The 11,686-nt window shown below is 44.3% G+C and overlaps 2 protein-coding genes across 3 annotated transcripts in view; both read right to left on the reverse strand.

Moving 5' to 3' along the window:
- The window catches only part of OGFR (opioid growth factor receptor), a 13,577-nt gene extending 11,858 nt beyond the window's left edge, over window positions 1-1,719 (reverse strand). For both annotated transcript variants that reach the window (XM_026652866.2, XM_026652865.2), the window contains exon 1: window positions 1,517-1,719. In XM_026652866.2, the coding sequence (XP_026508651.1) occupies window positions 1,517-1,714 (198 nt within the window). In that variant the 5' untranslated portion in view covers window positions 1,715-1,719. The remainder of the gene's footprint in view (window positions 1-1,516) is intronic.
- Window positions 1,720-4,264: 2,545 nt separating this feature from the next.
- On the reverse strand, window positions 4,265-11,511 carry MRGBP (MRG domain binding protein). The gene is made up of 5 exons (XM_024199011.2): window positions 11,327-11,511; window positions 10,167-10,288; window positions 9,550-9,631; window positions 6,935-7,009; window positions 4,265-5,683 (listed from the first exon to the last, which is right to left on the reverse strand). The coding sequence occupies exons 1-5, from the start codon at window positions 11,487-11,489 to the stop codon at window positions 5,493-5,495; spliced, it is 633 nt and encodes a 210-aa protein (XP_024054779.1). The 5' UTR covers window positions 11,490-11,511; the 3' UTR covers window positions 4,265-5,492.
- Between the last annotated feature and the right edge of the window lie 175 nt (window positions 11,512-11,686).

The raw sequence follows: 11,686 nt of genomic DNA on the forward strand, positions 1-11,686 counted from the left end.
CTTCCTTTAAGAAAGTGAATTAGCTAAGATGTGCAACCTCCTAACCTTAAAATTGTGTTGACCTGAGTCACCAAAGTGAAACTGAACCCAAGGATTAGTTTCCTATTCCCCAAGATAGGAGGAGTTAGAGAAAAAAAGACTGCAATGAGCTTTGATTTTCTCTTTCCTAAAACAAAGACAAAAAGCAAAGCAAAAGATCTGTTTAAGTAGTATCCTGGGATTGTTATTAACACTCACTGATGAAGACAGTGAGAAACTTTACAAGAGACTTAAAGTACATAGTTATCCAACACTATTTAACTCTGATGCTGTAAAATGTTAATCACATTTTGCAGCCCCATAAGGATTTTTTTTAAAGTGTTGTAGGACATTAGCTGGTGGTCTTTTTCAGGTTCACTGCAGATCTATATAGCGCCCCTTCTTGAAGTAGCTTTGTAAAAACCTAGTAAATTTTATTTCATTCTTAAAAGCGAAGAAACATCGCTTGATGGTACTTGATAATCTTAAGAGTAACATCCCTTAGGGCCACCAATAAAAGGTCACGTCCCCCTCCCAAAAAAAGAAAGTGGGTGGAGCATTTATAGCAACAGACGATGCTCAGTGTCAACAATTCTGAACTATGATGTTAAAAAACAGAATTCACCATCATAGACTCAGGGAAGTGGAATCAACTGAGTCTACAAGATGGAAAGTTGATTTATAACAAAATTATCCTGCTTACCAGGAATGCTGGGAAAGCTACTCAGAAACAGCATGTGGCAATTTCATGAAGCTTTAGTGGAACATAACACCACAGATGTTTATTTTAATTTTTCCATTGAGCCATAACCTCACCAGCACACCTCTGCCCTGAATACCCACCTCTTGCAAAATGCATTAGTAGGGAGCTTGTGCCCCCTTTCTTTGAGGCATTTGGAAATATGGTTCATTAAGATCATGGCAAAATAATATGCTAGTGATCCCATTAGGAGGGGAACATGGAACTCTCTGAAGCTACTTCAAGCTGCTCCTGCTCACAAACTGAACTATACAGAATTGGCTCCAAGACACTGTGGGTCAGTTACCCCTGCAGCAACGTACGTGTGACATTACAACACGTGGAAGCTGTAGCTTTCAAAGCTGCAGAATAAACTATGCAACCTCAGCTCCTAACACATTTAACAAACAGTAATGCCAAGTCGAGGAAAACTACTTAGCTGAAGAGAAACATTTGCCTTACAATAGGGAGTTGGTGGAAATTTTTGAAGTCAGAAGATAGCTTGCTTAAAAGGAGTGAGGGACGGTTTACCACTAACCCTTCAGGGCCAGGAGAAAGGCAGTTTGGAAGGAGAGGCAAATTAATATTTCTCCCCCACATACACAGATCTGATACTGAGGGGCTCCTTCCTCACCCCCAACTCCCGCGAGCACACTGGAGGAATAACCCCTCTCCCACCGCCCTGCCAAAATAACCCCCAGCCTCCCTACCAGGTCGCCCCCCTCTGTCACATACAGAAAGCCCACTCGGAGGAGTCACCTGTGCGCCGCTGGCCTGGTGGGAGCCCCTGAACCACCCTTGCGAGGACTCTTCTTCCTCTCCATCGGCTCGGGCCTCCTGCGACTCCTTCCCTTCTTCCTCCTCCTCATCGCTTTCCCAGGTGGAGTCGTACTCCCAGGAGCCCCACTCTCTCTCCTCGCCATCCTCCAGCCCCCTGAAGCTCATCCAAGCCGCCATCAGGGCCCCCGGCTGCTAGGAAAGGAAACCGAAAGAGGCGCTGTGTTAGCAGCTGGGAGGGGTAGGGTACAAAGCCAGCCACGTGAGTGGCCTTATTGACTTCCGGGAGGCGTGCGGCCCAGCTGGCTCCGCCTCCCTTGCCTGCAGCCCGGCCTCGCCATTGGCCGAGGCGCGCCGCTGGAACGTTGGCGGTGTCTCCGCGTTCCATCCCTCGCTGGGCTCCCGGCGTGGGGCGCGTTCTGCGGCGGCTTTTCCAGCAGCGGCCCAGCCGCTGGCGCGGTGCGGCGGGCTGGGGCGCTCGCCAAACCGGCTCGCGGCGAGGCTGATCGTTAAACGTCAGTGACTCAGACCCACGCAGGCTGAAAACCCCCTTCCCGCGGAGAGAGCGAGCCTTTTCCCGCAAGCAGGGCAGCCTGACAGCTCGGGGGTCCGCCATAGAGGATGCCTAGCGTAGGCTACTGCACTGTGATTTTTCTTTTGATGTGCAGGGGCCATGGCAGAGAGCTGGCATCCAGGAGGCCCCCCAGCGCTCACCACCTTTTTTGGCCCCGCTGCCAGGGGGCAATAGGAAGCTGTAAAATTCAATCCTACAACTGTTTGTTCGACTTTAATAGTGCATAAGTGTAAGCACGTGAGTACCTCTCTGCAGAATCAGGGGTAAGGAGGTACCAGATTAACTTAATCATCGTCATGTTTGAAGGGGGAAAAAATCAAGGGACAACGTTGCAAAGAAGCCAGAGCTTCATGAAGGTGGGGGGAAGAGGGAATCTCGCAGAACATTTTGGTATTTTTTAAGGCTGATTTCCATTTTGAATTAACCTCAAAATGGGTAGTTTCCAGGTTGCTCTTAAATATCTATTCTACCAGATCAAAAAAGCAAAACCCAGAAAATCCAGCAAACCCTACACCTCCACCCACTCTCAGGGATTGCAGTGAAATGTTGCATCACATGGTGATGTCCTGTCAGTCACGCAGCTTTGCAAAAACATAAGGGCTAGCAAACCCTGCAATCAACATAGCAAAAATACCTTTTTTTGGAAGGAAAGCCTTGTGGTTAATGCACATGACAACACCCCAAAGGGATTGGCCACAAGATTGCATGGTTTTGCCACCATCATCTTCCATCAGGTTTTTGTGCTTCAGTGCATCCCCTAGTTGTCTTGACAACACCCACTCCCCTAAAAAGTAATATAGACTTCTTTGGGCTGTGCGTGCTGCCTAGTGGAGGGGAAAGCCCTGCTTCTTTGTGCCATCACGATCTACGCACAGTTGAAGTTTGACTTCGTGGACTCTGCCATGTTCTGCATCAGGGGTGAAGCTGGTCTTACGTGACACATTAGGTATTTCATTTAAATTCTGTTCCTCAGTTTCCCCACTTGAACAGTGACAATAATTATACTTTCCTAACATTAATACATATTCATAGAGAGGTTTGAGGTCCTCAGATGGAAAACACTGTAAAAGTATAAATTATTATTCCTATTATACAACACTAGTGAGAGATCCCTCAAAGTTTGGATGGTTACTTGATCTATGAATACACCCACCAGTCCCCCTACCACACATCTTCCTCCCCCCTTCCCTTAAACAGGCCCCAGTTTCCTGCAGCTTTTCTCATGGGGAAACCTAGCTGCCTGCTATACCTCATCTGGTTTGACTGGGAGCAAGCAGTAGGCTTCTCAGGCATCATCCTTAGCTATATTCCCCCTCCCCCCCCCACACACACATCTCTATTGTCACTCCCTACCGTGGGAGTGCCCTTCCATTTTTCCTATGCCAGATCCCTCTCCTCTCTCTTCAGGATGAGCCCTCTTGTCTGTGGAGGCCAGCGTGGGGTGTAGTGAAGGCCAGCAGAAGAAGACAGGCCTCTAGCAAACCCTCTAGCAGGAAACTTTATCGACCTGGAGCAAGAACAGCAGCAGGATTTGTTTTTTCAGTCCAGCTGCCTGTGCTGGGCATAGGAATCTGAGAAAGGAGGGCAGAAACTTGGGAGTAGAGGTCTAGAAACTAAGAGGTTATTAAAATAGCCTCATGATTAAGGCATATGCTCTGGATTTTATATCTACCATGTAGTCACTTAAACACAAATGATGGGCAAAGGCTAGCAAAGCATGTGATGTGCTGTCTCTGCAGCCTGTTTAAGCAGCAGTAAACCAAATGAACACAGATTGCCAGAGCTCTACTGAGATCCATGGATGAGCCAATTGCAAAGGCAAAGACGTTTTGTACAGGACCACATACCAGTTATTGGTGCCACTGTTTAACCAAAACAAGCCACATCCATTTCTCCGTTGTTTAAAACAGGGGAAAGGGAGGAGGATCCACAATTTCCAACACAGAGACATTTCTGAAAGTCCTACTAGGCCCCTATCAGCATCTTTAGGAGCCTACATATCTTTTAAAAAATAGTCCTAAGCCTGTTTTTTTAGCTAGTTTTCACAATGATCAACTAATAAAACACAATGAGCCAAACTATTAGATTCACACTTCTTCAAGTAGATGACAATGCTGCATGACAAAAGTGTTGGGCTATTTTTTTATTTAACAGTAAAGTTAATACTGTGACGATATAACCCAATAACATTTCAGACTGCTTCATTCAGCAGTTTAACATGCACTTGTTAAAATCAGTATGTCAGGAAGCGGGAAGGGAGAAAATGGGGGAATCGATCATTTTCTGGCAATTCAAAAAAATAGTAACGGCTACCAATTCTCAATACTCTAGCATATAAGACTGAAACAAGTTTCAAAATACCAGTAAGAGTGAACGACAACTACTCCAGGAAAGTACAATAACAGCACAAGATGAAGGTTTTACAATATTATTTCCATTTAACAGCCCTTTGTAAAAATAGCTTTTTAAAAAAAATTGACTTAAATACTGAAATACAAAACCAACTGTTATATACACTGTTACAGTACAACTGGATGAGGCAGTATCTCCAGGTTCTTGCATAGCGCAGTGGATCCCTTTCATACCATGTGGCACTACTGGACATGTTAGTTTAAGCCACTTATGAAGACTTCTGTCTAGAAACATTTAACATCTTCCTTTATTTACAGTATGTACTTAAAGGTTGAAAAATAAATTATACCACACTAAGTCTCCATGAGACAGAGGGTTTACTTTTCCCCTCAGTCAAACAGAACAGTAACAAAGAATGCTTCACCTTAGATCTGTATTTAATGTGCTAGCTTTTAGTTTTACTGGACCAACAAAGCCAGACATTTAATAGAAAAAGGTGTTCTTGCTATAACATGTTACTAGTAAAATGTCCTAAGAACAGTAACCCACCAAGGGGCCATAATAGGCACCAAAGAAAGCAATACAAATAAGACCGGAAAGGGATCCAAACTTTAAATAAATGACGTAAGCTTTTCAAAAACTGAGGCTCCTGTTCCGCCAAGAGCTTATTTCACAAACTGTGTTAACACAGTGTGTGTGTGCGCGCGCATTACTAATATTTTAAAATGCCACCACTTGACTTGTTAAGTAGTACACACTTGCTTGTAAAGCTGCCAACTCTCCTGCAGTATCCTGAGAACGTAGCCATCGATTAGCTATGCAATACTGACCAGCAAGCAATTCGTTACAAGAGAAGACACACAAACCCATGTCCACACATAATGACAATGTGCTGAAGCTTTTAATATCTGGGTCAAATAGTTTTTTCTCCACCTAACAAATCTTTATAACAACTTCCTTTCTCTCCTATTCCATTCTACTGTTCCCTTCCCTGGTTCTATAGTTAAAAGCACCTGTCTTTCACTGTATTCTCTATGTTCTGCGCCGTTTTGCAGCACTTGGACTGGAGGGATTGCTGTTTGCATTTAAGACCTTTTCAGTGACTCTGTTACGTTTCCTTTTATCAGCTCCTTCTTTGGACCCAGAATCTGATGAGCTCCTTTCTTTCTCTTTGCTGCTTGGTTTTTCAGCTGCTTTTCCCAAGTTTCCTGAAGGTGCATAAACTGAAAAGGGATCAAAGCAATGACTCCAAATCAGGCTCATATGAACAATTTTTTTATACTATATAGCAATTTTCAAACTGATTAAGCCTCCCAACATCCTTGTAAGTATGCAAGTATTCTCTGCATTTTACAGAGAAAAAAGTTATTTAAAATGAATACCTTACTTTCATTTATTTGTCCTTAAAATGCTGCACATACTTTGATAAATCAATTAAAAATAGTAGTATAATCCACTAACCTAGATTATATTGCAATAATTTTTGTTTATTCTAAGGAACTTCTACTTTACAGGGCACATGTTCAGCCTATGAAACTCATTGTCATTGAGGTAAATATTGTAGCTGTATTTTAAAATTAAACAAGTATTTTATGATATAACTGGATAATTTCACGACCACTAACAATAGGCTTGATCTTGCTCTTATTAAAATGAACAGCAAAATCCTCACTGATTGCAGTAATACAAGGTCCAATGTAAAGTGATGAGAGAAATCACATCTCATACATCAGGGAGGAAGCTTCAGAGGTAAGAATGGAGTTCCCCTGCTTCAGCACTGTACAACTGAGGTGGGAGCAAAAGGTAATTCCTCTGAAATATCAGATATGGCAACTGCTGCAAGCAGGATGCCAAAATAGGTGAACCAACTAATCTGGTACTGCAAGGATTCCTCCCATTAATGATGTGGTGCCTGCCATCTGTTTCAGTTTCACAAACTAGGGATACTGTTATATCCACAGCTGCTGCTAAAGGATCATATAGCAGAAGACACAAGGAATATATTTTCCATCTGCACCTAGCCAGAAGATTGCGACCATTTCTTTTGAATGTGGACCTTGCTAGTGTGATCTACACCTTTGTCACCTTGAGGCTGGCTTACTGCAATGGGAGTTTTACCTCTGGCTTTAATAGGAATCAGCTATGGCCCTTTATCCTCTCCCATCTGCTCCCAGAGCTCAAATCAACTGTTTGAGGACTTTGGCACTCTTCAGTATAACTGCAGAACCAGCAAAGGGAATTCAAATTTGTTGATCTCCAGAAAGACAGTAGTTTCTGTGCATTTCAAAAGTATTTTAGTTCTTGTCAATGGTCTGATGCTCTTTTGTTCTTTAAAGTTTCTGTACCATATCATGCCAATTTTAAGTTTAAGGTAAGTCAAATTTTTGGGCCTATACCACTTGATGAAATCCATTCAGAACTGCTGTTGCCTTCTAGATAAGTGTGGCTATAAAGTATAAAAATTACAGATGTACCTTCTTCTGGGCCTGCATGAGGTTCCAACTCTTCTTTTATTTCTTCTTTCACCTCTTCTTCAATCATTACTTTTCCTGTAAAAAGAGTTATTAAGCAGATGATGATTGTTGTTTGATAGAAGTATAATTTATCTTTTCCTGTGTTCGGCACCTCAGGATCAACTGTAAGTGCACAGTGTTCAAAACTGGTTACTGTAACAGTCAACACTGACTCAAGTTAAGTAAACAGATTACTCATTGCCAAAAAACAGATGGATGGAAAGAACAATTGAGCCACAATCACTGCTGACATCAAATATAAGGTAGAGTCATGGAAACAATTAGGGCAGATGTCACCAAAACACAGATTCCAATCAATTTTTTCTTAATAGGAACAAATATAATAGTAACTGGGCAAAATATGTTGCAATGGCTTGGACTGATGCTGCCTTTTATAAATATTGAGTGGAATACTTATTGCAGCTAGCAGTTGAGAGGCGTTCCGGTGTAGTTTAAAATCTCCTAAGAACTACTGTCCTTTTTCAGAGGTAGACATCTGAATTTCCAAGTTCCTATCTTGGATAACAGCACTGGGTACCTGATGACAATCTGGATCTTCCAAGTTTGACTGTCTTTTTTTTTTTTTTTTGGCCAGTGGGCTAGGTATCGGTGGAGATTTCTGCTAGATCAGATTACACAGAGAGGAGCTCTAAGAACAAAGGAGTTTTGAAATTAGGCAGTCTAAGAATCATGGAGAAACATTAAATGAAGGATAGGATTAAAATTCAAAATGATCTGGACAAACGGGAGAAATGGTCTGAAGTAAATAGGATGAAATTCAATAAGGACAAATGCAAAGTACTCCACTTAGGAAGGAACAATCAGTTGCACACATACAAAATGGGAAATGACTGCCTAGGAAGGAGTACTGCGGAAAGGGATCTGGGGGTCATAGTGGATCACAAGCTAAATATGAGTCAACAGTGTAACGCTGTTGCAAAAAAAGCGAACATCATTCTAGGATGTATTAGCAGGAGTGGTGTAAGCAAGACACGAGAAGTAATTCTTCCGCTTTACTCCGTGCTGATTAGGCCTCAGCTGGAGTATTGTGTCCAGTTCTGGGTGCCACATTTCAGGAAAGATGTGGATGAATTGGAGAAAGTCCAGAGAAGAGCAACAAAAATGATTAAAGGTCTAGAAAACATGACCTATGAGGGAAGATTGAAAAAAATTGGGTTTGTTTAGTCTGGAGAAGAGAATACGGAGAGGGAGCATGATAACAGTTTAAGTACATAAAAGATTACATTGTTACAAGGAAGAGGGAGAAAAATTGTTCTTCTTAACCTCTGAGGATAGGAAAAGAAGCAATGTGCTTAAATTGCAGCAAGGGCAGTTTAGGTTGGACATTAGTTTTTCCTAACTGTCAGAGTGGTTAAGCACTGGAATAAATTGCCTAGGGAGCTTGTGGAATCTCCATCATTGGGGATTTTTAAGAGCAGGTTGGACAAACACCTGTCAGGGATGGTCTAGAGATAATACTTAGTCCTGCCTTGAGTGCAGGGGACTGGACTAGATGACCTCTCGAGGTCCCTTCCAGTTCTATGATTCTATGAACAGATTTTAGAGTTGAATATAAACCAGGGCTTTGGAGCGGAGCTGGAGTGCGGACAAGTAGGTTTTATGCCCAGAACTGGAGCAGAGCCGGAGCAGAGCAATTCAAAAATTTGATAGCTCCAAATCCCTGATAAATACAACTGTATTGCTTTAAAGCTATAAATGCATTAATTTAAGATAAGATTCTCAGTTTGCTTTCAAGTAATTTGTGAGGCAACTACTGCAAGAAGTGTATGAAGAATGTATCCCTTCAGAAGGAGAAAGGATTTTATCTATGGTGCTCTTGGAAATAAAATAAATGTAAGAAATTAACGATCAAATTCATTATTCCAGATTCCCAAACACTGCAGGTGATTTGTGAAACACCTCACCAAAAGGCAAGTGTTTTACCTGCCAGAGAACTGCAGCTATCCAATGTAACTGCAGTTTTTGAAATAAAACTGTTTCAACAAAATAGCATTATTGTAACAATTGCTTAATGAATCTTAATTGGTAACATTTTACCACATACACACAATTGGAATTTTCATTGGCCAAATAGACTCTATATTTTAATATAGTTCTTTCTAGAAATAAAACAAAACTCCATGGCCATCATTTTAAACACAAAGGATCTATTCTGGCAAACACAGTCAGACATAGTGCTTACTACCAATGGTAGTCTTACTAAAGTGTGCAACTTCGCCTCGCCCGCAAAACAAATAAACCTTTAATCACCTGCATATGAGTCCAAAGGGCCAAATTTTGACCTCCTTGCTGCACACAGCAGCCCCCACTCCCCTGCAGTAAGTGGAAGACCTGTGTACTCAATCAAAGGGAGAGTTTGCATCTAAATAATGTAAATAAAATGTCTTTGTATCAAAGATCCCACCTATGTTAAACTTTTCTACTGTTTTCCATGCCCACACAATCCAATTATGTGAAACACTGGCACCAGGCTGGTACATCATTATTTCTTCCCTTCTTCTGGAGTTCAAGTTGGATTAGAGCATCCCAACGTAAAAGCTAGTATCAGATCTCACCTTCTTTCACTTCTTGGATAATTTCCTCAGGCAGGATGAAGTTTTTCTCTGAATTAGGGAAGGGCAGAATCTCAGATTCATGCTTAAAAAGAAAAGAAAAAATTATTTTGTATGATTATGTTAAAACTATCAGCTCAGATTTTCTAAACAAACGCCCGAGTAATTTCATGCACAGGAAAAGGTCAAATAACTTATAATAGGGTATCTGAGTCTGAGGTCAGGAGTTCCGTAAGGGTTATCAGAGGACAAGATACAGGATGTGAGGGAGACAATGTATTTCTCAGCCCTGATCTTGCAAACGCTTGTGAGTTCTTAACTTTATACATGTCAGTAAGACTACTTGAATGTATAAAGTTAAGCATGTGCCTAAATATTTACTGGATCAGGGCCTACAGAAGTAGAAATTTTACATCAAAGCAAGAGCATAAGATGAAAGAAATAACGGACTTGATTTTCCTCTCTCCTATATTAGTTTTACACAAGTGAAACTCCACTGACCTCACAGGAGTCACCTAATTTACATTAATGTAAGAATCAGGCCCAACGAGTATGTCATATCAAAGCTGCTGAAATCTACTGGAAATCAGGATTCCCCAGTGCCAATCTTCTATACTCACTAGTGCTTGCATGTCGTACATGGTGCTCAAATGATCCCAAATCACTCTGGAGGAAATCTGACGTCCGATATTCTGACTGAATTTATCTCGAATACAAATCATGTGAAAGTGGCGATTCACACCTGAAGGAAGGCAGGAAAAAGTTAGCGCTATCAGCGACATTCATTAAGGTGTACGTGTATCACGTCACAGAATAAGTAACTGCGGTAGATCTGTGCAGGTCTACTTGTTAAAATCCAGGCTGTGTAATATGGGTCTTCCCCCATGCTTAGGGCACGGGCACAAGTAGGCCAGAGGCAATAAATAGTGCAAGCTGCAAACAAGTAATTTGGAAAGGTCAGGTTGATAAACAGTAAACAAACATTTTTCTAGATTTTTCATTTGCATCTAACAACCCCTCACCCCCAAGGCTGCAGAGATGATGCCTCACTGCCTCTAGGTTCCCTTGACAAGGAACAACTGAAGGGGGAGAAAGAACAGGTGTACTTGTGGCACCTTAGAGACTAACAAATTTATCTGAGCATAAGCCTTTGTGACCCCTTTCCCCCACACTTTCTTGCACTCCCTCCTAATCAAGGATAGGGAGGGAAAGGAAAGCCCAGCAGTAGTCCCCTGCCTTGTTACGTTTTTCCTGTATTCATAATTCCGGCCTTACCTATATTTTTGCATGTAAAAATCCCTACCCACTGGGGGCAGGGCTTGTTTCAGGCCCTGCCTATAAAAAGACAAGGTTGGTACTTGTCCTCTGCTCCTGTAAGGGCAGATTCCCCCCACCGAAGACTGCTCGTGGCTGGATGTGGGTGCAGCGCCCCCCGCGGCCAGCCACAGGAGAGGCCCCCCATGTCCCCCACCCACTGACAGGCCCCCAAAGGAGGGGCGGTGGCCGGAGGAAAAGCGCCCTGGGGGGAGGGTTGGGGCTCGCGGGGGGGCTCGGAAGTGGGAGGCGGGCGCTGGGACTACGGGAGGGCAGCCCGGGATGCGGGATGGGCAGCACCACCCTCCCCCGGCGCTGCCCGCGGGGGGCCGCTAGGGGCGGCACAGCAGCGCAGGGCCCGGCCCCTCCCAGCGCCCTGAGGGTCACGAGCCTCGGCCAGCCCCGGTTCTCCTCCCCGGCCGGCGCCGCTACTCGAGGCCGGGGTCTGGCCGAGGCCTGCTCTCACCTACGGGCTTGTGGCCCAGCATGGCGTGGAAGAGGCAGACCTCCACCTCGGGGCTCCACACCACCGCCTCCTCGGCCGGCGCGCCGGGCTCCGGAGCCGCCCCTCCCGCGGGCACGGGGGGCTTCTCCGCGCCGCCGGCCGAGCCGCCCTCCGCCTCGCCCATTGCCCCGCGCGGCCCCGGAAGCGCCGCCGCGGTCCCGGCTGCACGGCGCCGCAGCGCCCCCTGGCGGCCGCCCCCGGCCTCGGCCCGGCCTCTGCGCTGCCCCTGGCGACCGCCCCAATCCCTGCAGCGAGGGCTCAGCGGCTGCTCCCCGCCCCTCAGCCCTGGCGCCCCCTAGTGACTGCCCTGATCCCTGCAGC

Source organism: Terrapene carolina, unplaced genomic scaffold (assembly GCF_002925995.2).
Source record: "Terrapene carolina triunguis isolate 2854851 unplaced genomic scaffold, T_m_triunguis-2.0 Scaffold130, whole genome shotgun sequence".
Lineage (NCBI taxonomy): Eukaryota > Metazoa > Chordata > Testudines > Emydidae > Terrapene > Terrapene triunguis.